This window comes from Anas acuta, chromosome 14 (assembly GCF_963932015.1).
Source record: "Anas acuta chromosome 14, bAnaAcu1.1, whole genome shotgun sequence".
Taxonomy (NCBI): Eukaryota; Metazoa; Chordata; class Aves; order Anseriformes; family Anatidae; genus Anas; species Anas acuta.
The window spans coordinates 2,399,569-2,424,858 of record NC_088992.1 but is presented as its reverse complement, the minus strand read 5'-3'; the positions used below and the strand labels follow the sequence as shown (position 1 = coordinate 2,424,858).

The window sequence follows — 25,290 nt, the reverse complement described above, 5'->3', positions numbered from 1 at the left end:
AAACAGACAGGTCTGCAAACTCCTTTCAGATCATAAATGGGAAGATTAAACCATCTGAAGTAAATGATTAATGTGTTAATTCAAATAACTGCTGGAGAATATAGGTCCTGTAGCGGCAATGTATGTCTTCAGGGCTTGATGCTGCCATCTGTACGCATCGTGTGCTTTATCACCTGAGCTGTTTTACTGTAATGAATTGCTCTACTCACAAGTAAGGTACTATTCAGTATGCAGTAGTAGGCAATCTACCTAATCTCCTACTTGTTTGAATGCCTCTATTTTTTCAACTTTGCTTAAGATAATAGCCTTTTTATATTGCCTTTGGCTGCAGGCACAGTAATGGTTAGTAATGATATATATTCACCAAGGGAAATAGCAAAAGGTAATCCATATATTCCAAAGTCTGGAGCTAAAATCTTTGCAAGTTTAAAGTAAAATGTGCTTACTTGGAATGTATTAATTTGTAGCAAGGACAATAAAAATGCATTCTGCAGTTCGCTGTTATCACAAGGCAGTTGCATGCAATAATTTACCTGTGCAATGAATTATGTAAGACAAGGGAGAAGAAATAAAAAGTTTTCGAATGGAAGGACCAGGAAAATAAAAAGAGAGCAAGAACAAAGGTGCAACACATATTTTTATAGGTGAAAATAAACAGTTTCCTCATTAATTACTGCTGAAAATATGTGCACCTTGCTGTAATTTCAATTTCAGCCAATTTTCAAGCAGAATATTGGTGCAGTGAGCTACCTTTTGCATTATCAGTCTGTTACGTTTCCTGCAGAGCTGAAAATACATGTGTATTTCTTAGATGCAGATATTTGGCAAAAGAAAAGAGAGATGTGTGTAACCTGCTTTGTGAAGGACGGCCGTGGTTCTGGGAGGGGTGGTCCTTCATTGCAGCAGGCAGTGGAGCTCTGCCATGCGTGTCCGTGCAAACAGAAAAGCCTTCAGCAAACTGTTACAAGCAAATCTGATCAACCAGTGCCAATTTTGAGAGCCTTAAGTGGTAGGTGCCTGGGAAGGGCTGTATCTCTTCAGAGTCACTGGGTGAGGAAGCACTGCTGGGCTTGGAGCAGAATTTTTCTGGTGCCTTTGACCGTTTGTGATGCACTGGAGAAGGGCCTGATCCTGCTCCAGGGACCCCTTTCTGGTTCGGAGCCAGGCAGAGCAGGTCTGTGCTGCTTGTGAACTGGAAGGAGCAGGTATTTGCCTTCTGGAGAATTAGGAAAATACTCAGGAGCACTGCATGCTAACTGCCAGTTGACTTCACAGGGTTTGGGCATCTAACCTGCTTGGGTCTCGTGAGATTGTTTTCTGTGCACTTAGAGAAGACAAACCGCCTCTTGTCTATGGATCTGAATAAATCACGTAGGCTTTCAACAGTCCTCAGTTCCTAAATTGTTTCATTTAAAACTGTTGCTAGTAGCAAACTTACCTTATGTGCAACAAGCACAGAGTGCAGGACCTTCATAAAATTCTATCAAAGTGGACAAAAATGACTGCATTTGCCTTACTGTGCCTGGAGATACTGACGCAGAGAAATTGAAATTAATTTTCCAAGGTATGGAAGGAATCAGAAGCTCCTGACTCACAGTCTTATTCACCCAAATTGCATGGACACCGTCTCTTAAATGCAGGGAATGGCTCTGACAGCTGCTGGCTGCTTCCAACAGCAGATCGCTTCCTTTGCTCTTCTTCCACTTGGTCTGGCACCTCCTGAAGTCAGGAGGAGCATCAACCCTGACAGTAATGGCAGGAAGAGAAGATAAAAAACCAGTAAGTGCTTTTATTTAGAAATTGCAAACTCAATTTAATAAAACAAACCTTGTCTTTTTGGTATCCTTCTGATTAAAAAGCTCTTAGGTGGTGTTTTACTCACTGCCATGCTTCTTACAACACATTCACTTTTCTTCATAAGTAAAGGAAGTGGAAGAAGAAGAAATAAGTTCACATGTCCAGTGTAGAAATGGAATTTAAAGACATGCCTTTGCTAAACATCCACTTTTTTTTTTTTCTTTCCAGTTGCCCCTAGGCATTTCCTCTCAAATTACACTTGAACAATCTCTCTCTTTTAAAGCTATAAAAACAAGTAGACTTGAGGGCTTTCTGTCATGGCTGATTTCGTTCCAAGTATTAACCAGAGCTGATGACTCAGTGCTTTTTTAAGCAGCTGGTAGGTTAGACAGAAGTAAAATACATCTCTCTCTGGTAAGGGTCATAAAAAAATAGAAATAGAAAGATGTAAAGTGTGTGCTAGTGACTGTAATTATTCAAACTATCCCCATACGGATGTATAGATATATGACAAGCTGCAAATACAGATTTCATTTTATTCTAAAGCAGCTATCGAGTGCATTTAATTTTGCCAGTCCTGGAGCCTAATGGTGGACTATACAAAAACACAGTAGGGGGTTAGATACCTTAAACCAGTGATTTCCAGTGGAAGTTTTTTATTGACTCATTTAGGCATTTTAAAGCCCATTCATATCTAAGAAGACAATCTGTCCCTTCGTTTTCAAGATGGAATTGTTGGTCTGGATGTGAAGCATATCTTCACGTTTCCTTTTATTAAGTCCCTTGAGGTGAAAGGAAGGAGAGATGCTGGTGTTTTTTCCTCCACATGAGCAATGTTGCAAATCCTCTTTAAAGTATGTGAGAATATTGTTAAGAAATAGTTAGTGGGTAGTGTTAAGTCTGGTTGATTTGAGCAATGAAGGCAGCATGATTAAAAATCAATGAACTTGTCTGAAATGGTAATATCATTAGTTGTTCTATCAATTTAGTATATTAAAGAGTTCAGAGGCATCTTCCTGAAACAAGGTAAGTCTCATTTTGAAAGCCTCTTAGGGAAAAAAAAAAAAAAAAGCACTTTATTTGTTTAGAATAAGAGGTAATAAATGTATAGGCCATTTCCCTATGTATATTTGTTTAAAATGTTGAATAACATGGTACATCTAATAGGAAAACGATGTGCAAGGACTCAATTCCTCCCTTACTAGATTCAATGGCGTTTATACTTTATTTTTTAAGTATGTGAGTGTCTTCCTTAGGTTTTAATCCATCTTCCCTGAAGTTCAATCAGTCGCTTAATGAAAGAAAGCAGGAATGGTCCAAGTCCCAAATCCCATCTCCAGGTTGCTCCCTGGCATTGGCGTATTCGTTTATTCTTTTCTCTTATTATTTTCTGTTTTCTGCCCCAAAGTTGGGCTGTAGAAAAATCTTCGCTGTAGCTTGCGCTGAAAACCAGGACACGGCTCATTCCCTCGGCTCTGGGATCAGACCTTCTGTGCAGCGAGGGCTGGCAGCGGGCAGGTGAGCTCAACGTCACCAACTCCTTGTTCCCCGCAGTGCCGCCGGTGATTCGCGTCTACCCTGAAACGCAGGCACAGGAGCCCGGCGTGTCGGCAAGCCTCAAGTGTCACGCCGAAGGCATCCCTAATCCCCGAATTACCTGGCTAAAGAACGGTGTTGATATCATGCCAAAATTATCCAAACAGCTAACGCTCCTAGGTAAGAACAGAATTTTGATTAATTAAAGTATTGTAGACGGGGATTAAGGAGGATTATTTTGTACTTTAAACTAGAAGTTCTTGTACTTTCACTAAGCCATGGTTGTTGGAAATCATGTTAGAAAACCCCTGTTCTTGCTTTTTATCTTTTCCTCCAGTGAATTTCTCGGGTAATACAGTATCGATTGGTATAAGTGGTAACAGTGTTCTGCTAAAAGATGGTGTTCGTGATTCTCCACTGCCTTGCCTCTCATGTACATCTGTGCAAATCAGAAGAGAGATGCATTAAATCGGTTCTCGGGTATAAGGACTTCACAGGGTGCAAATCCACTGGGAATTAGCCTGTGGTTCCTGTGTCTTCTCACCCACCTCTGCAGCGGGAACTGGGCTCTTTGCTCTTCTTGGTCCTTATGTTTCAAATAAGGATGTAACAGGCACAATGAAAGACAACAATATTTCTTTGCAAATTTCTGTGTAATAATATTTAAAACCTTCCCCCCTACCATCCCAATTGTTCTGTGGTACATCGCAGACCTCCCCCAGCACTGGTAGCACAGACACCCCTGCGTGGTTGGGTGCAATGGCTCAAAATCTTCCAAAGGTTTTAGACAACAGTCCCACTTCAGAAAGCAAAATGAGGAGGAACTGCAGAGAGACATCTCCCAAGTTTTTCATCATGATCTGATGAAGAAGTGTTTCCAAAATCAATGTGTATTTTTCTCTGCCAAAGCATTCTTTTTATTAACAAGGAGACATAAATGAAATTTCATTTATTCTTTGCACTTGGGATTGCTCTTTGGTTCTGGCACAGAGTTTGTTTGTGCTAATGGAAGGAAACAAAACTCTCATGAGAATTGCCCAAATATCTCCATTTATGTACGGGGAAGTGCTGTGCAGTGGGAATCCTCACGTTGCAGCCGAGGCAGTGGGGAGCAGTTAGCAGGAGTGGGGAACCCTGCTCACGGGTGGATGTCTTCCTTACAGCAAATGGAAGCGAACTTCATATCAGTAGTGTTCGGTATGAAGACACTGGTGCCTACACCTGCATTGCTAAAAATGAAGTGGGAGTGGACGAGGACATATCTTCACTTTTCATAGAAGATTCAGCAAGAAAGACCCGTAAGCTGAATTTTTCACATAATTTGTTTCTTTGAAGCATATTTAAAATGAGATGGCATACATGGAGTTTAATAGTTTAGGCCATTGCATGCATTATGTGGGACTTTTGCTCATAAGGTAATGACAACTTTGTCTGTGCATTGATCAGAGGATTGGAACTGTGTGGGGAAGATAAAACCCGTTCATCTAGAATGATGAGGCCTTTCATGCTCAAGAATCATGCTGGTATGTAGTATAGGTAACACCTTTACTAAAGTAAAGAATTGGCATTTTTTTCAGATATCTAAGAATACAGAACTTAATTTTTTGTTGAATTATTTATGGTTTCAGAAAAAAACATTTCATCGATTTCTGTGCAAGACTTTTTTTTTTTTAAGACAGTTACCAATCAAAGTTCTCAAATACTTAGATGTTTGGAAAATGTTCTGATTTAATTCTGAGTTTATTTTATCTGTAATTACATTGCTAACTAATAAAATAGGTTTCCCTTGGCATGAAATAATCTTCGACTTCAAAGGGAAGTTTTCCCAGGAACTCTCAGTTGTGTATTTCCCATAGGAGTGTGGCAGCATTACCTTGTCCATACTGTCCCCGAAACACAATTAATGATTTTCCTCTGTGGAAAAGCTCACAGAGCCTGATCCTTCCTAATCCTTCTGCCTTAACTACCTGGGAGATTGCCTGGGTTCACGGTGATACTAAAAGTCTAGGTGTGAATGTGATTTTGCTGTTTTCTGGCTGTTAATGTAGAAGTTGGCCATAAATATGCATTCTCATGGCAATTCTTTGGAAAAATATATTCTTTTCCTCATTAAATGGATTTATATACTCTTATTAATATCAGTCTTTTCCCCAAGAATACTTACACAAGGAAAATTACGGTATTTTGATAAATAATTGGACATATCTTAAACAGAAATTCAAATATAGCTGTACTTTACAGGAGGGTTTGAATAGTAACAGAAAATGTAGTTCTTGCATGAAATTCCTAGAAGAAAATTGGCTGAGTGCATAGCTGCTATAACTGCCAGTCTCAGGCTTCTGAAAGATGTCATGTTTGCTAGCTGAAATTGTACAGAAAGCCACAGCCTGTACCATGCCTACAACTACATTTGAAGATAGCATCTTCTGTTCTGTAAGACTTTGATCTTTGCACAGGCTAAAGTTGTCCTCATTTCAGTGAGGATTTTTCCCATGTCATAGCTTCAGAATTGTCTCTAAAAGGAGCAAATGTGTTTAGAAATATATATCTGTCCTTATTTTTACTTTACTGGGATGAATGTTACAGTTTTCACAAGTTAAACAGTTCATTTAAACATGCGTATTAATTCAGTTATTTGCTTCAATGAAAATTTTGACACTGTTTTTTTTTTTTTTTTTTCCTTTTCTTGATTATTTTCTGGCTTTCCCAATTTTCTGATGCTGCAGTTGCAAACATACTGTGGCGAGAGGAAGGTACTGCAGTAAAGTTCTTTCGTTGTAGTGATAATGTGCTTGTCTGCTTTAGTAATTCCATGATGGGCCATTCTGCACTGACTTGCCACTAACTCTGTCAACTTTTGCAGTTACCAGATTAAGTACAGACCAGAAGTTCAAAAGCTAAAGTATTCAAATGAGAGGTGTCACTCCAGTGAAGTAAATCCTACTGATAACTTCTTACGTTTTCCCATGATGGAATAATAGATGATCATAAAATATAGAAAAATGGGAATTTTATATGAACTGCCACCAATGCAAGTAGCCTGAGATTCTCAAGCTACATTAACAATTACACAAGTGTCAGAAGTGCTCCCAAATTACCATAATTGAACATGTAAGGCATAAATTCAATACACTGCATTTTTAAGCAAGCAATTTAAATTCTTCCTCCTTAGTAGCATGTATTGATGTTTACTAGGTGAGCAACAAAAACCGTGTTCTTGTCTGTTAAGCAAAAAACACCCTCAAGTTTTACTTCCCTCTATCCTTTAAATCAATGCAGGGTAAAGGTTGCCCCATTTCTTCTTGTTTTAATTGGCAGTTAAGATCTCTCGTTTGATCAAATTTATAGTATGCCCTGCACAAGGTCAACATCTGCGTATCTTAGAAGCCAAATTAGGAGAAAAGCATCCTTAAACAGCTAATTGACTCAAATATATTATGGAGGCACTTGAAGTCAAGATTGATTTGATTTTGTATGCACTGGTGCCGTAATTGTTTCCAAAACACACAGTGAGAAGCTCTCAAGCAGCTCATCCATATGCCACCTGAAGTACAGTGCCCAGAAGCATCAGTGGGGAGCTTCCTGCCTTTGGGCACTTCAGACTGCTAGAGCAGGGCATCCTACTCACTGGGAGAAGGTTCTTGGATTGTCCAAGAAGTCCAGGCATAAGACAGTTCTTGAGTTTGCCACTAGCACATGAGGAAGCTGGGACTTTGCTGCCCTTGCAGCCTCGTGGAAGTCTCTGTGCAAAGACTGTTTCATAAGTCGTGCCCTCAGGTACCCACAACAAGAGCTGTGCTTTGTGCCCTTGGCTTGGAGCTTTTGTCATGGATTAGCCTAAAGGATTTTGGGAGGCAGAAGGAAAGTGCCAGCCTTTAGTAACTGGTGCTGCCTAGGTCTATAGCTGAGGTCCTGCTGCTGGCTGCAGGTACGTACTCACACCAGATGCAGCTGGTCGGAGGTCATAAGATGTGGCACGACCACCTATGACAATTCTCCAGAGTTTGTATGCCACCCACAAGTGCCAAGTGCATGGCTTCGAAGAGTGTCTCTGTACTGCCAGTGTTCCTGTAAATGGCATTACGGGCACTAAGAATTGCTATTTCCCTTCTGCTTGGAAATGAAATCTCTAGCGCATCTAATCAGTCCAGCATCATCTGCATAATGCTACATGATTTAGAACTGCATCTCTTATGCTCCTTTTTAAAGAAAGTATTTGGATAACCCTACCAGATGTATAGAAATACTTAAAGAACAACTAAGAAGTTGGTTGCAGAAAGTCATTATAATTTTGCTAAACAATATGGACTTACTGCTTATCAACCTTGCACATTTTAAATAAAAGTATGAGCAATTTACAGGGAAAGCACAGGCAGTAAAAGCAGATTTACTATTGATGTTCCTAAGCAAGTCAGTATCTTTAGAGTAGGTTTATTCCCTTGTCTACATTCTATAGTATTTGTTCAGCACATTCACTTGAGACAAAGAATCCAGTAAACATACCTTAACGTGAAATCATGTCACAGAGAAGGCTTGTAGAGAGGAATGGTATTTTTGTTTCTACGTTTTAACATAAACTCTCAATTCTGTTAGAATGAAAACTTAAGTGTAAGTAGAAATATTAACAACTGGATTGGTAGACCTGCACTCCTTCAAAATGATCACATCCTCACGCTCACCAGGCCTGTGTCAACTGAAGCTATTTGTAGGATCCTATTCAGAATATTGCATGGAACCACCTTTTGCTGTGAGTCACAGTTTTAACACAAGTAGTCGATCATTTTGAAAGTTAGTCTACCAGTCTTCCCTCAAAACCTTTCCCAGACCACACACAAGGAAAACCTCCAGAAATGAATGCACATAGCCAGGTAAACATGGGACTGGAAGCATGTGCAATATTTACTCAGCGTGCAATCTAGTTTTTAGTCTTTGTACAGAGAAGATGATGAGTAGCCCAAAAGTAGAGATTTGTTTTCATGCCAGTGTTCATTTTCAGAGTGTGTGCTGCTTTCTTTATTCCTGGATAAAGGGAACATATCTTGCCAGCAGGCAATCATCAGTTATATAAAGGCATGCACTTAAAAAGTTGAAAGCCTTTTTGTTACCTTATGTAAGTTCTTAAATACTTTCGAGCATTTAGATTAAACTGAGGAAAATTATTCACATATTGGTTCAGAGAAGAGTATTGCCCTGTGACAATTTGCCCTTTGATCTCCATGGGGAGCAATGCAGATGTACATCTCACTGGAGGCTCTATTCCTCAAATAAAGAAAACTCTTGTCGTCTGCTGCCCTCCTGAATTTCAGTCTTGAGTCAACAAGTGCCCATGCTTTATTTCTTCACCTGATGAAAAAATAATAAGGATGGTAGAGCCAGCATCATCTGGAATGGTTCAGATGAGATGGGTTACATTTAGAAGGCCCTCACCATTCTCTGGTCTTTTAGTTATAATAGTTTTTCGTCAGACAGATGAGGTTTGTTGGCTTTAGATTTTGAGCTAGTTGTGTCATCCAACCTGTCTTCAGTTAGAAAGGGTGGCAAAAGCCAACAACAACCCTGGTCATAAGTCCTCTAGCTCCCAGTCTATTACTTGCCTCACTAGTATCAATCTTACAGCTGAGCAAAGTTCCCCATTGCCCGCCTGTGTATTGAAATAACTCCCCAGAGCGAGCAGTGGCAGCAGCACAATCCAGCTTGGAGTCTGTTTTACCAATTCCCCTGAGCTTGTTTATGTATGTACCCCAATCAAGACTTGGCAAATACTTTGTAAGTCACAGTAAAATGCCTGGTCTGACTAGTTAAACACCTGCTTCGTTTAAAAATCAGTATGAAGATTACTGACTGCAACAGCATTTTAATTTCATTTCATGAACTCTGAAAAGAGCACGCCTTCAGTGTACCTCAATGTTGTTAGTAAATTGTGTCATATTTTAACCAGTCAGCAGTAAAACTTGCAATCGTTTTACTGTAAAATAAGTGGTAGGACTTGCCAAGTCACTTGCTCTAAGTCTACTGAGGTGAAATGATTAGAAAAGTATTCTTGTGACAAATTAAGGCCTTAATTCTGAAATACACGCTCATTGTATGTAGAGTTTTAGATAAAATCACACTACTTTTGTGCATGAAAATAACGATAAGCATCTTCACAATGGTCGTAGTTTGTTGCCTGCCTGTCTTCACGTGTTAGGATTGCAAAACTTCCCTCATGAATGTGCACTCATTCCAGGGCCAAGTTCTGCCCTCTGTGTCTTCACTCAACTCCCATCGAAGCAGGTGGGAGCTGTGTGCATGCTGTGAGCGCAGATTTTGGCCCAAAATGCCCAAATGAAATGCTTTATCAATATACTCTTTAAAAAAATAGTCCTTAAAAAAGGTAACTCAGTTGTCAATAGGAGTTCAGTAGCTTTTTTTCTACATGCATGATCCCTCACCGTGGCATCACATTTAAGGATCCTGGCTCCTGTATCTGCCTGATGCCCTGACTGGGGTATTTCTGTTTTTTTAGAGAGGTTTAACTCAGCAAGCACCTGATTCTGAGAACTTGTTCTCTGAAGCCACTTATTTGGCACAAGAAGAGGGTTTTTTAGCTCCAAAAAACCCTCCTAACCTTGCTAAACTGTACACTCAATTAAATTCTCAAAAAAAAAAAAGAAAAAAAAAAAAAGAAAAAACATTTATCCAAATTACACATTTGTATCATGAAGTTTTCCTGTGATGATTTGCCTCAGTCATGCAAACACTTGAGATGTGAGAAACCTTGTAGACATGAGCAGGGTTTAGAGCTGCCACCACAGGAGCAGCCAAAGGAATTGTAATGCTGAACATTGTTCAGATCCGTAGAAGTGGGAACTTATTTCTCCATGGTTAAAATATAATTAATAACAAATTACAAATTACAACATCACCATATCGTTGGCAGATAGGTACACATCAGCATTACTGGGGGTGACAGTAGTCACTGCAAACATTTATTGGTGGTGGTACAAAAAAAAACAAAAAATGAAATGATGCTTGGATCTTTCTAACTGGAGTGTTTGAAAAGATCCTGAACATTTCTCAGAGATACTTATTCCTGCAACTGCATGTAGCTGAGGAACTAAATTATCAGTGTTTTAAGGCATTTCTGCATGACAGAAATGAGAAAAATGCTCTAACAGCAAAGCAGTGACAGACAGCGAGTTTTCCAAATCTCCTGGAATGCCCCAGTTGTGGATAAATGAGTGCTATTGCAATGCTGAAATACTCCACATTTGTGAATTACAGTTTGCAAGATTTCAAAAATGTATTTGTTTTGGTGGCTGTAGTTCATTCAGATAGTTTAAGAAAATAGAGGATATATTTTCATTTGTGGACAGCTGTTAAGCACATTCATTTTGCGTCACAGTTGCAAGAAGTCAAGTTTATTGTAATAAGACAGCTTTGAGCTTAATTTAAACTAAAGCTTCTCGCTCGGTTCTCAAATTATTAGCAAACTGTTTTTAATGAAATCATAACAAACCAAAGCCATAGTCTGAGGAGGTACAATAATCACACAGAGGCTTATTTAACTCAAGTCCTGCTTTGTACAAGCACAAGACCTGAACACCAATGCTGGTGTACAACTGCCGCCACCAAGGCAATGCATTTTTGAATGTGTCTGTACCTCTTCACTCCTTGAAGCCCTTGTTGTGACATGAAATTTGATTTTGTGAATGCACTGACTGCATCCAAATGACCAACCTTTATGTAAGGCAGATTTTGTTTGTTTGGGGGGAAGTGGGCGAGTTCTTACAGTCCTAACAGCTACGGATATGTGCATAAAGAAATCCTCCTCCTTTTTCTTTATCCCCCTTCAAGGCCTGAGTGTTGGGAATATGTTCTATGTCTTTTCTGATGATGGGATCACAGTCCTTCAGCCAAATGAATGTGAAATCCGCAGGCACATCAGGCCCGAAGAGAGGATTTTCACGAGTTATGTAAGTCCTGAACCCAGCAACTAGAGCTGACAGCTGGGAAAGTTTCTCTTAATCTCTTCAAGGGTTGTTATTACCAAAGGTTGACAGTCATGTTGTGACTTGGTGGGCTTGACATCCTTGAGGTTAATCATCTCCACTTGAAAATTAAGGGAACTATGCATGGGATAAACCTTGGATACATTTCCCAGACTGAACCACAGCTGGGAGGTAAATAAGGATGCAGTGAGGTTTGTTGTGCCGTGCTGGTCCTGCTGCCGAAGCAGAGACCCACGCCATCCCTGCTTGTTGTCTGACATTTATGGCTAGCACCAAGTTTACCTGATCCTTGCTGTAGGAAATTACAAGGAAAATTTGTTGCCATGTCAGTGAATTTCAAGCACTGGCTCGTACACGGGAGCTCAATGTAGCAGGTGGGATAATGTGTGCCTGGAGGCTCTGAGAGGGCAGTGTTTTCTGTGACCTGTGTCACGTACTCCTCTACAATAGCACACATCATGTACACACTCAGGAAACTTACACCTCCTAAAATACATCCAGAAATGCTTTGTTAATGCTTTGTTAACTCCTTCATTTACTTTTATGAAAATTCCGATTTACAGGGTAAACAGAACATGATCATGAGCCTTGCAGGCTGGGTTAGGCACTACTACCATGGGCCATGATCTTCCTGTGAGTCTGTATTCATTGTTTTCTAAAACTCATACATTTGTGGTTGGTAGTGTTTTTTTATCTACTGGAATACTTTAACAAAACTTAGTTTGTACATAATACTAAGCCACACTTCAGCTGTTTCTACTTAAAGAAAGACATCTTGTGTTTCTTTTCCAAAGAGCTGTAAATATTGAAGAGGTGGTTCTGGAGAAACAGCTTGAAAATCACAGAGGAGAGCAGGACTTTAAAGAAATAATGTCAGCACAGTGGTGAGCATAAAAGGGACTTTTATCGTTATTATTTGGCTGCCCTTCAGAGAGACCTCTGAGGGTTTCCTACAGATATCATAGTGCCCTTTGCCATGGTATTGGGAGGTTTGACTTTTTTTCCTCCCTTTTCTCTTTTAGCATCCTGAGTGTTTGCCATGTAGACAGTGATACCAGCCTACAATTTATAAGGGTTTCTACAACAGAAGCATCTTCATTCGCTGTTAGAGGTGTAGCTGAGCAGTGTAACTGAAGGGCAGGTGATCCTCCCTGCTCCCCTTGGTTTGGGTGGATGCTGAGCAGAGCCCAGGCCAAGGAGCTGCTCTGTGCCTGGCACACTGCTGAGGATGAGGAGGGCAGTCTGGAGCCTGTCCGGTGAGGTCCAGCTGTTTGATGTCACTGGGTAGGGCCAAGCTGCTGTGTGGTACCAAATAAAATAATTACTTTGTGTTTTCCAGGAAAAGAAAGAAAAAAAATCCTCACCCTAATGGAATCCCTATGGAATTGTTTTCTGTGGTTTTCAAAGCTAACCTTCTTAGAGCTCCAGACCCTGAACTTGTAGAAATTAATCCTCTTTTCCTCTTTTTTTTTTTTTTTTTTCACAGGAAGAGATCTGTCCTAGAGTGGAAGGTGAAGGCACTCAATCCTGCCTCTGGGCTTCAGCGGTCAATGTCAGAGACAAGTATATTTATGTGACACAGCCTAAGCAGCACAGAGTAATGATAATTGATATCCAGACTCAGAAAGCCATACAGGTACCTACAAAGGGAAATCTTCATTCAGTGATGGCAAAAGTTCAAAAAGACTTTGATATAGGGAAATGAGTGTAGATTTTTGCCCAGTGGATCTGCTGACATCACTAAAAAGTTTGGCCTGTGTTGCTTTCACCCGTGGGGTCACACAGTCATTCACTGCTCTGAAATCTCACTGGCAGGAAGAAATTCCTTTATGGGGTGGCTGTCATCATCTCAGGGCTGTGTCTGCAGCTGGGCTTGCAGCTAACGTGGTAAAATAATGCTAGAACTAATTTCTGATATATGCTTACTGAGCTCCTCCCTGACCTCGGTTATAGGTAGATTAGGAAGAGTGAACTGACGCAGGTATAGTTCAGGCAGAGAGTGGATCCTGATGTGCTGTAAGTAACAGAAGTTGGAGGGACATCTAGGCAGAAAGTGGAACTGAGCAGCCAGATTTTCTATTGCTGGTGCTGCTGCTGATCCCCCTGTTGATGAGAAGGTAATTGTACAAAGCTGTACACATGAGCGTAAACAGTGGTACATGGGAATGTCTACAGTAAACTAATGTAATGTGTATTGTGTGCATAATGAAATACATCTCACTGTGTAAATATGTATGTCTCTTTTTTTTTGAAGTCCTTGGATGTTGACCCATTACCAACCAAGTTGCATTATGACAAATCCCACGACCAAGTGTGGGTGCTTAGCTGGGGTGACATGCGGAAATCCTCGCCAACGCTGCAGGTAAGCCCTTCTGCACCCGAGACCTTGCCCTTCCTTTGCTTGACATCCTCAGTAGCAAGCTGCTGACTGGCTGCTTGCAGGTAATTAACAGCCTTTAATGGTCTGGATGTAAAGCTGCTTTTTCATTTACATATCTAGTGTGGTTTTTTCATCCCTCTTCCGTCCATCCTCACATATTTTTCCTGCTGTTTAATTTGTTTTTGAGCAATGACTGTGCCATGGGCTGGCAGCAGGATGGCTTTGTTGCCAAGGTCTATTTTGTTTTAAGGCTGATGACAGAGCCAAGTGCCATAAAGTCATCCAGCACGGGCTGGCAGCAGACTGCGAGCAGCACGAGCATGCGATGCTCCGAGTCATTTGTGCAGCCAGCGTGAGTGCAGCTTCTTTTTAGCTTGATTGAGGTCTAAAAGCAGTGGGTACCAAGAAGCCTGAAAGAGCATACTTTCTGCACAGAAATCTGTCACTCTTTAGCCTATTGGCAGTATTTCAGCAGAGGTGCAAGTCAGGTTGAGCAACACACATTCAGGGAAAACATAGGGTAAGGACTAAGTGCAGTGCACCCTTCTCAGACATTACGAAGACCTGCAATTTTTTCTGTCTGCAAACAATTTGCGTGCATTGTGTGTGAAAAGGAACATTGAAAGGTGAATGCATTGCACTGTGCCTCAAGATTTGTAACTCATTTCAGGATTGCTAGCCTATCGCTCTCAATAAGGTTAGAGCAAAACCACCCTGTTCTCTGCTTTGGTAAAGACATTTACCTCTTCTTGTTTTTCACGTGGAAGTCCAGGTTTTCTGTCACTTTCTGCACTAAGTTGCTACTTATTTTCCTTAAACTTTATCTATTTTTTCACTTCTCTCTCACAAGCCTTCGGCTTTCTTTTTCAGTGATGATGGAGCATAATGCAGCAGAATTTTTATCACAGTAAAATGCAAATCTTTAACAGAGAAGGTGGTGGGTTTGTTCAGTGCTTCTGAAAACTATGTATTATGATTTAAATCAAAGAGAAAAAAATCTCAAGGGTATGAAAGAAGCATGATCAGCAAAAATAAAACCTCGGGGACATGTTCTGCTGTTGGGTGTCGGTGACTGCACTGGAGCGGAGCCAGTGAGCTCCCTGCAGCTGCTCACACTCAGCGTGGCTCTGACCAGCACGACGCTGTCGGGGCACAGTAATGCACATCAGCTTGGACATCAAAATTAGCTTCCTTTTCTGGATTGCCCTGGGGAACTAGCTTTTCTTGTGTAGGCATCTGACTGGGCATTTTGCTGCTGCTGTATGTCATATGACAAAGTGGACACCAAACCTGATTTGATCCATCCAGACATTCCCCTCTGTAGTAGTTATTTTCCGGCACCTGCTGCCCAACCTTTCTGGATGCATGGAAGACTTGTGAATATCTTTTTACTAGAAAATTTGCTTCTGGAGCTACATCAAAGCATTCCCAAACAGAGGGAGGCAGAGGAGAAGAGAGGCTGTGCTTTCTGACCTGAAAACCAGCCCATCTGTAGGCTACACCAGTCGTGAGGCTGCCCAAGGCTTTGCTGGAGGCAATGCCCCATGAATGTGGGAGAGCACACTCTGTGCAGTGCAAGGTAGCGTCCAAAACCTGCAGGCTTTCAGTTATAATGAGGAACAAACCAGCAGTTCAACACAGGCATTTTCAGCAGAAACAGAATGGGGGCAAATCAACAAAGTTTTCTGAGGCAGTGCCACCAGCTTGCATCACCTAGGCACCAGCACAGTTTCCTGAACAGAGTACAAGGAGACAAAATGGGCTCTCTTTACCCTTTCCAGCTTAATTTCCTCCACCCAGCTGTGAGAGGTTTCTGTAATTAAAGGAGAGATGGCTCAAGCATGTGATTATTAAAAAGAACACACCGTCTGCACAGCTGGAAACTTGTTATGAGGCTCCAGCTCTCAGATAGTCCTTTCCGTTAGCTTTATAAAGTGCAGTTACACATGTGGAGAGTGGGATTAGCACCAGCATTAGCAGATCTTTTTCTTTTTTTTCCAACCGTCTTTCCCTGAAGGTGGGCAGCAACTAATCTGGTGAAGTTCGTTCTTCAAACCCGGAGTTGTTAGCCGCTGTCGTGCAATAAAATATCTTTTTTAATAAAAATGCTACTGTGTAAGTAGACCTAAGTTTCTACTAGTTCTGTGGAAGTCGGAGATTTATCAAACAGCCCGTGCAGCCGACTAATGGGATGCTGTTGTTCAGCCATTACCGGCCTTGTGAAAGCACTGTGCGGGAACAGGCATCTTTCTTGAGCAATATAATTGGAAGAAATCTAAATGGCATGGTCAGAATGGCCATCGGAACTGAGCCTTGCAGGGTTTTAGCATTTCCTGCAATGAATTATGTAGCTATAAACTCAGAGCAGCTACTGTTGCACATTACATGAGCAGAGTATCCCAGTGAATAGACTAAAGTCCTCCTGAACCAAGCGAATAATCTGACTATTTAACATCTTCATTAGTGAAAACTTCTGCTTCTCCATGTCCGGAGCAGTGGGGATGGCACGGGGGGAACAGCAGAAGGGACTTGCTCTGCTCCCCCCCAAGTCTTGTATGGTGCAGTAGGTGGATGAACAGGTCTTCTTCAAAGTGATAATTGTGAGCTGTGAGTTAGTGTCTGAGCCTTTGAGCTGGTAAATTATCACTGCACACCTAAGTGAGATTAATAAATATGACCGTGAAATAACTGTTTATTTTAGACAGCAAGGAATAAATTATTGTGGTCTTAGTGTTGTCATGCTATTTCAGCTCCCGCATGACTGCTCTTTCTTGCAGTATAAACGTCTTATGAAAGTAGAGCTGTGTACTTACCTTACAAATGTCAAGCCTCAAATACTATTTATTAGCACACCTTTTTCAAGGCAGCTACACCAAACAGTATTTTGAGGTCGTTAATCAATTTGAGTCTACTGCATCCTTGGGAAAAGCCACTCGCCACCGTGTATGACTGTGTAATCTGTATTTACCTTTCTGCTTCTCTTGCACACAACCTTGTGTGTATTTATTGCAGGTAATACCAGAGGCGAGTGCAGGGGAGTATCAGCATGTTATCCGCACGCCGTTTGAAGGAGTGGATGATTTTTTTATACCACCTACAAATCTTATTATTAATCACGTCAGGTAAGAAATCCTCTTAATGAATATTGACAGTGACCGTACTGCTCACTTCTAGTGAGGATCTGTCTAATAATCTTACGGCCCTTTACAAATGTTAATGAATGGATTTGTGATTGAGCTAAGTATTCTTGTTTCCATTTTCACAGAAGAAATGGAGAAATGCCTGAGCAAATTATTTATAGTTACTCATCAGATCAATGAAACAGTGAGAAACAAACCTCAGCTTCCCTTAGCCCTTGCACGGGCATTCAGACCTCAGCTTGGTCAGCCAGTCCTTAGCAAAGCACAACATGCTGCCCTGGCTTGTTTGTGCTGGGAATTTGGTGGCCAAAAATCTGGCTTCCTCATCTCAAAACCTCTTTTTGGATCAAGGATTTATTGCCAGAAGTGGGAAAAGTTTATGCTGCTCGAAGCATAAAGCATGGTCCTTCCACATGTTTCCAGCTCCTTACCCATTCAAATATTAGATCTGTGTGTGAGGTGTAAGGTTTGAGCAGAAACACGGTATGCACTGCGCATTAAAAAGAAGAAGAAAAAAAACACCTCTACAAACCATCAGTTTTGAATGTTAATGTGATGTAGTGGTTAATGAGATTGCATAAGTTACATACTAATAACTTGGAGTAATTCTGACTGCTTCCCAGCAGGAACAGGAAGCCTCCCATTAAAGTTATCAAAATCGATGATAACTACAAAGCAATTTATACTGTTCTTACCATGTTATAACATAACAACTGCTTAATCATCTCCTGTCACCAATATAGTTAACTAACTTAAACACTCCAAAAATCATAATGTAGCTCCTTACAGTAAGTGTAGATTCCCTGCAAGGAACACTGAGGTCACACTTAAATTATTATGTGTTGAATCTGATCCAAAATAAATAACTTTGCTTCTTGAAGCACAAAATAAGACATACTTCATGGTTTTCATTCTTAATTTTTCCCTACCTCGCTTTTCCAGTTTGCTTTCAAACTATTGGTATGAGTAAGAGCAGTGCCAGGAGGTAGACAGCTGCTGAATGTTGAAGACTGGAATGAGGAGGTACAGTCTGGGTTCAAAGACAGGAAAATTGAACCATTTTTTTGTTTGTTTTCTTTTAGATTTGTTTGTTTGTTTGTTTCAGTGTGATTAATCAGTTGCATACAGATGATCTTCCAGGAAAAATATTAAAGGTAGACAACTTCCTATAGTTCTCCATGTGCAAAGCAGAGAATGCTGTGCCTAATTTCCTATTTCATTTGTTCAGGGCCAGATCTTTGTCAGTTCTCTCTCACCTTCAGCACAAAAAAAATAATTGCTCACAGTCTAATGAGACTTACTGGGATCGTGTTCTAAATTCTCCACTCAGAAACAATAAATGGCGATTCCAGCATTTCCCAGGAAGGTGAATATTTAAGCAATCTCTTCTGAGAGCCAAAAAATATTTGTATGCAAATGTTCCTGCATATGTATTTCAGCTGCCTGTTATTTCAGATGGATATCTAGAAATGTATCCATTTTTATTAGTTCCCAGGGTAGATTGCTGCCTATTAAAAACTCTCTAAGTGCAAGGTTCTCGTTGAGATTTCAGATCACAGATTTCATGCAAGCACTGTGCCTCTTCTGCAGCTGTGTGCACATAAAACACATTCTGACCCACTTTTTTAAATTAAAGTTTATGATAAGAACCATTTTTAACTTCTTCAGGCATTTGGCCAAGTATTAAGGAAGTCTCAAAAAATGCTGTAAGGGAAAGCATTTTTTAAAGTGTACTTAAAATGCATTCATCCAGGAGAAATACAAGTGTCATATCCAATTTCCCCACACACAGTGCACTACGAATCTCTACTGCAGATATTTTGTGAAGTCTCTAATGGATGTGAGTGTAATGGGAAAATGAAAGGCTTAGCCCAGTGATTTTCATGGAATCATACACTACATTGGCTCGTTCTTTAGAAATGAAATCATTGCTGAGTGTCTCATTGACAGACGGATTAAGAATAAAAAAATAAACCCAGTGTTTTAAGCAAAATATCTATTATCTGCACGCAAGCACAGTCCTCCATGTTCCAAAAAGCAATTTTACATCTTTCAGGGAAGAGATACAAAACTAAGCACTCACTTCATTTCCTTCTCTCCGCATTGAATGGATGAAAAGATGTAAAATTAGTTTTTGTAAGTCAGTGCCAGTGACCTGTGAATCCAGGGGAACACAAACGGGCTGCTTCTATGGGCTCCCTCTCAAATTAAGCAGAAACCTTTCTGGCCATTCTTGACCTTTTTTGTCTTCAGCAAAGGTCAGGTGTGCTGCAGCATATATCTTTTAGAGAGCATTTATTCTCTGCTCACTGTTGCCTGCCCTCTCTGGAGCATGAAAACAAAGACCACTTTTCTGCAGCGCTCCCTTGCTCATTATCTGCCCTGAGAAATGGTTTCCACCTTTCCTGGGCTGGCAGGACGGTGCCTAAAGCAGCCTGCTCCACGCCTCGGCCTCGCAGCTCCTGAACTGGTCCCCAGGCACCACGGGCACAAAGTACACGTCAGAGCTGCCCTCAGATGCTCTGATTTGGGCACGTTGGTGTTCGCTCCGTGGTTATAAACGTAGTTCAAAGGTGCTCTCTGCCCCCAGCCTGACAGGGAGATGCTCTCTGTTGAACACTTCCATGTTTCGAGGAAGTCTTGAGTATATAATGAATTACTCCTACCTAGAACTGAAACAGATTCAAGACATAACTGGTCAATGTGCTTACCCACCAAAGGAAAAAAAAAAGAAAAAAAAAAAAAGCCTTGCTATTCCTGTTGTAAATTGGTCTTCCTAATACAAGACTTGGAATCAAATACCTGAGTACATATCCAGGCTTCCAGGATCAGTTGCTAATTTGCACTGAAATGTATTCCTCCTTTTAGTGCATGTTAGAAGCACTAAAACAAGAGATTTCTAGCAGAAACCACACGGCATTACTGCACAGAAAAATAAGAGGACAGTTTCCCAGTTCTGATGACTCTCCTCTTCTTTCAAGCACACCATCAGGTCTCCAGAGCCACGTCTCCTCAGTGTCCTGTTTTCTATTTCAGATTCGGCTTCATCTTTAACAAATCGAAATCCGCCGTCCACAAAATTGACCTGGAAACTGTGACCCACGTCAAGACCATCAGCTTCAGGAACTACAGCTGCGTGCCGCAGGCCATGGCCTACACCCACCTGGGCGGCTACTTCTTGGTGCAGTGCAGGAGGAGCAGGCTGCGGGCTGCCTCGCCGCAGCTCCTGATCGACAGCGTTACCGACGCTGTCATCGGCACCAACGGCGACGTGTCGGGCACCCCGCACGTCTCCCCGGACGGACGCTACTTGGTCAGCGCGGATGAAGACAGTGGCAGGATCAAAGTCCAGGCTGTAACTGTCCAGGGGGAGATCAAGTTGATTTATGACTTACAAACAAACATACACGTATCCGATCTGACATTTCAGCCCTCTTTCACTGAAGGCAATCAGTACTATATATATGCTACTTCACATTTGCAAACAGATGTGCTTTTTGTAGAGCTGTCAACGGGGAAAATGAATGTACTGAAGAATTTAAAGGACCCTATCACATCCAAAGACTGGCCCTGGAGCAGCCACAACAGAATTATGAAAGACAGTGGATTATTTGGACAGTATCTCATTACACCAGCTAAAGATTCATTGTTTGTTATAAATGGGAAGCAAAATACGTTACGGTGTGAGGTTTCGGGTATAAGGAGGGGTAACACAGTGGTCTGGGTTGGAGAAGTATGAAGAGCAATAGCAGTAGAGCCTTAGGCAGGCAAGTACCAGTTGGACCTTTACACTGCAACAAATGAGCATTGTATATTTTTACACTGGTAAAGAAAAAAAAAATGAAAAAACAAAAACCCCCTGTATAGGCTTCATGGTACAACACTGGTCTACTTGCAAGTTTTATAAGGTATGCTCTGCTAATAGGAAGTGGTTTTGAAGGGTTATTTTTTATTTAGGGGTATGATTTGTGGTTATGAGAAAAATGCTGGGAAGCGAATAATATCTCCACTGAGATATCACATAAGCCACAAAACCTAGCGAATCTGTAGAACAAAACAGATTTTGAGTTTCCGTATTGAGGAGCTTTTATGTTATGTTCAAGCCATCCGTTTTCTTTCCGTACACCTTGCCCGCTCGCTGTGCTGGCTGCCCCACCTGATGACTGCAGTTAAAATTCACCTTTGGATGACGAGGGAAAATAAGCATCAGAGAGCAGTTTTCAAACTGCAGAAACCTAGGAGAGCGATTTAATGAAAACTGATCAGTTTTCTCTGCAGGATGGCTTTGGGAGGATTCACGGATGTGATTTCAGAAGGAGGCATAACAGAAATAGTAACTGTCAGCTCGCTTTCTTCTGTGCTTAATTTTGCTCCTGGTACTACTGAAAGCAATGTTATGAGTCCTGCCTCTTCTAATGCATATGTGTATGATTGCATGTGAGAAATTTGGCATGAAATATCCAGGCCATTAGAGTGGATAAAAGCCAGAAAGCACTGGGGGGTCAGAGTTTGTGTAAAAATATTTATGGAGAAGGGGGGCATTAGTCCTTAAGTAGCTTGTGAGTCCGGTCAGCTTGGGCACAGGATGCAAAATCTGCTCTTCAGTGGGCAGAGAATTAGTTATGGCTGTTCCCACAGGAGGCAGCAACGCTTCTAGAAACTGTTGGTTTCTCTCATTAAATATTTAGTAGTACTGAAGTCACTGGGTTCTTCACGAAATAATGGCTACAATGGCATAGGGTATTTTAAATAGGAAACTCACTCACTTTCTAGTTGTAGCCTTAATTTTCAGGCATTCTGGGAAACAATTTTTCTTTGTATTTTTTTTTTTCTCTCTCCATTTCTAGTACACTTGTTTATAGTCAATTATCTTTTAGTTATGAGCAAAGAGATTCTTGTAAAACCAGCTGAATTACCCTAGAATGCAACAGCTGGCATTGAAAAATTTAAGTTCACTTCTCATAAAAGTATAGATCCATTTGCACATTTGGAAAGATATAAAAACTTTTCTAGTTGTTTTTCTTTTTTTTTTTTTGTAACTTTCTGTGTTCATCACCATGAAGTAATCAGGGCAAGAGCAGCTATGGCTCGCAAAGTGGTGCAAGCCATGGGAGCACCACGGCCACTGCGAACAGATGTCTGCGAGCAGGTGGATCCCACGTGCTGCTTTGAAAATGTGGGCTTGATGTTGGTGAAAGCTCTCTCTGAAGGTAAACATCTGTTGCATCAGAGCCACACTTTGGCCTTTTGAAAGACCCAGCTCCTTTTGAGAGCGACCTTGGTGCCCAGAGTTTGTACGAAGGAAGTGCTGCACACATCCAGTGATATTTTAGTGGCGCAGTAATTATTTTCCAACACAGATGCTTGAAGTCACCCATTTCACAATGCACACGGAGGGATTTTTACATGAGAAGGATGCAGACTAGCAGTGGTAATCTTTGCTTTAAATGTTCAACTTTAACCAAAAGAGAAGCATTTTAGCATGGCTGTAGACCTGAAGTATTTTAAACCATTTCGGTTCTATAGAGAATATATAAAAATCTGTTCAGACAGACGAGAACGGGAGATGAATCCTATGAATTCATTAAACATGGAGTCCTTTAAATTGCCCTTCAACACCCATAGGCTTAAACCTACATGTGTTTTCACTTATGAGCCATAAGGGTTAGAAGAGACTATCCCATCATTGCAACACAGGCATATAAAAGAGATTGGCATAGCCTTCCTTCAGCAATGCATGGTGTCCATGATTTTGTACTCATCTGGTTAGGAAACATACCCATGTCAAGAAAAGGAGGAGACCAGCTTTGTAAGTACCTTTAAATATGCACAACTCCTTTCTTGATTGAAGCTGTATCCATACATTGCGGTCATCCTAAATGTGTTTTACTAAGGCCAAACACTGCTCTCGTGTTATCTTTTATGACTTCTTGACTATTTTATTATGCCTATGTTTCCCTGTAGAGACGTTCATTGTGTCATAGATCAAATATTACTTTTTTAAGAATATTTAAAAAAAAAATGTAAATATCTGTTCAGGTAAATATTCTTGAGGCTGGTTTATATATAGGCTGTGAAAGATGTGTAACAGACCTCACTTCTTCCTGTTTGTTGCAAACTATTGGAATAGCGTTCACTTGAAAACTCCCACTTGGACCTTTCAAAGATGTTCCCTTTCTTCCCCTTCAGCCCAAGTTCTGGTGATGTGTTTTCTAAATTATCCTAACGGCTATATATCATACTTAGAAAACGAAGTACAACTTAGATTGTCCACACTACTTGTGAACAGTTCCAATGATGGTCAATTCTGACATTAAAGTGCTGCACATTTGTTACTCTGATTTTATTTTTTGTTATGACACGGAGATTTTATATATACTCAAAAAATGTCGTCAAAAAGTCCTTTTTGCCTTCCAGCTCTGTCAGAAGGAGGGTGCATTGCCTTATTTGCAGTTTCTTTCCCACTCTCTTGGTGTTTTCCACCAATTAACAATTAATTCCTACCTAATAAATTGATTAATTAATCACAGTGATTAATTGAAATGAAATTAAAGGGAAGTAATGACCATTTAGTTATTCCATATCCGTTGGGTATTCTGACACTTGGATCACAGAAGAAAATGGTTCCTGGTTGACAATGAGACTGGCCCCAAGATCAGATGCGTTTTCCATTCAATGGTGAGGCTCAATAGCAGTGTAATGCAAATAGTGTTTCCCCTTAATATTTTCCTTAATATTTCCATGGTCTAAATGATTTTATTTTTTTCTTGACCTCACTATACAACCCAGTGACTGTTTTGAAGCTCTCCGTAAATTGGAGAGAAAAGTCACAAGTGCCTTGCGTTGGAATCTGCGACACCCTGTTCTTACCATTTAATACATCGATTATTTTTTTAACCGCTACCAGAAGTAACCCAATTACCTAAAGGCTTCCATGGGCAGAGGTAGGCACACCCCTGGGATCGGTGGCAGACTGCTCAGCTGCCCCTGCCAAAAGGGACTTGGCCTTTAGGGCTGCTGAAAGACATTTCACCCCCATGGAAAGGATTTGGCTGTCGGGCTGTGTTGACCCCCATGAACACAGATTTGCCCGAGAGACACAGGAGTCCTGATGACCTGTTGACAAGTACTTATTTACTTGATTTATACCATGATTATGTCTTAATTACTGCAGTGCCCAGCAGCGTGCTAGGTACTGTGTAAAACAGATCAGGAGGCCAAGCTCTCTGCTCTGTAAGGAGATAACAGCTAATTCCCCGTCTGACCTTACAGCAGGTCAACGAAATGATGGAAAAGGAGGAACTGGAGCTGGGGGAGATTAAAGAGTTGACATGAGTGTACAACCTAGTGGTTAATCAACAACGCAGACATGGCATGATGCCTGCATACTTTTTTCTAAGCACCCCTTTGTCTCTCCCCCATTCAGGGCGTTATTTTTAGCAAACATTTAAAGGGGGACTTTCTTAGCTGTTCTTGGTTTTCGTTGAACCCCTGGGACTGGGACTGGACCACTTGGCCCCAGGGATTTCCCTGTCTTACTGTGTATCCTAAAACTCATGCTTGGGTAATCTGTCCCCTAGAAAATCCAGGGTAAATCCTGCTCATTCAAACAAAGTGCGTGCTGCAAGGCCAGCAGCCAGCACCTGCTTTCTGTGCTGCGTTACATCTGACACTACACTTACTGCCTGACTCACAGCTTTGCACATTTTTTCTTGAATGCACCCCCCAAAAAAATGTGCAATGCAGTTAGGTTATGGGAAACACAGCAGAGGTCAGTTTTATATTTACATACCTGCTCCTGGAGCTCATTCCCCTGCCCACCTTCTCTCTCTGGTGCTGAGCACAGGATGAGCTCCCAGCCAAGCACAGCACGCAGGGGATGCGAGCACCAATGACAACCTGGAGGTTGCTTGAGGAAGACCCAGACACCTGCAATGCCAAACTTTTTCAAATGGCAGCAACAAGAGGATTGGTTCTTTTCTAATAATGATCTCTGAAAATAAATAAATAAATAAATGATAGGACTTACAGCCTGGACAGGGCAGGATGGTTGGAGCAGGACCAGCCCAGCCGCAGCACCGGCCAAATCACTGCCTGTAGCTCTTCATTGCAGCGCTGTGTTTGTACTGAAATATGCAGAGCCTGCTGGGGAGAGGCAACCGAGTGATGTGAGTCCTCACAGACATGACAGCCTTGTAGAGGAGCTCTGCTTTCCTTCGTTTTCCTTCTTTTCAGTAATTTTATTTGTCCTTGATTGTAACAAAAAGGAAGCATCTTGAAAAGGGATGAAAACTCATGCAAGTGGCACAAAAAGCAAAGGTAAACAAGGCTCTTGCAGCTCTCTTCTTATGTCTTAGAGTTTGGGAGATGCAGGGGAGCATGGGTCATCTTTTCTAAATGCTTGCAGTTGCAAGACAAAAAGCAAGAAAAAACAACAAGAAGAAAG

The 25,290-nt window shown here is 41.2% G+C and overlaps 1 protein-coding gene across 2 annotated transcripts in view; it reads left to right on the top strand.

Moving 5' to 3' along the window:
* The window catches only part of FSTL4 (follistatin like 4), a 208,797-nt gene extending 183,936 nt beyond the window's left edge, over positions 1 to 24,861 (top strand). Inside the window, exons 9-16 of one of the 2 annotated variants that reach the window (XM_068698226.1) lie at positions 3,352 to 3,513; positions 4,497 to 4,631; positions 6,060 to 6,086; positions 11,170 to 11,288; positions 12,811 to 12,960; positions 13,579 to 13,686; positions 16,717 to 16,826; positions 19,881 to 24,861. In XM_068698226.1, the coding sequence (XP_068554327.1) occupies positions 3,352 to 3,513; positions 4,497 to 4,631; positions 6,060 to 6,086; positions 11,170 to 11,288; positions 12,811 to 12,960; positions 13,579 to 13,686; positions 16,717 to 16,826; positions 19,881 to 20,583 (1,514 nt within the window). In that variant the 3' untranslated portion in view covers positions 20,584 to 24,861. The remainder of the gene's footprint in view (positions 1 to 3,351; positions 3,514 to 4,496; positions 4,632 to 6,059; positions 6,087 to 11,169; positions 11,289 to 12,810; positions 12,961 to 13,578; positions 13,687 to 16,716; positions 16,827 to 19,880) is intronic. The other variant, XM_068698227.1, reaches the window with a different exon arrangement.
* The last annotated feature ends 429 nt before the right edge of the window (positions 24,862 to 25,290 follow it).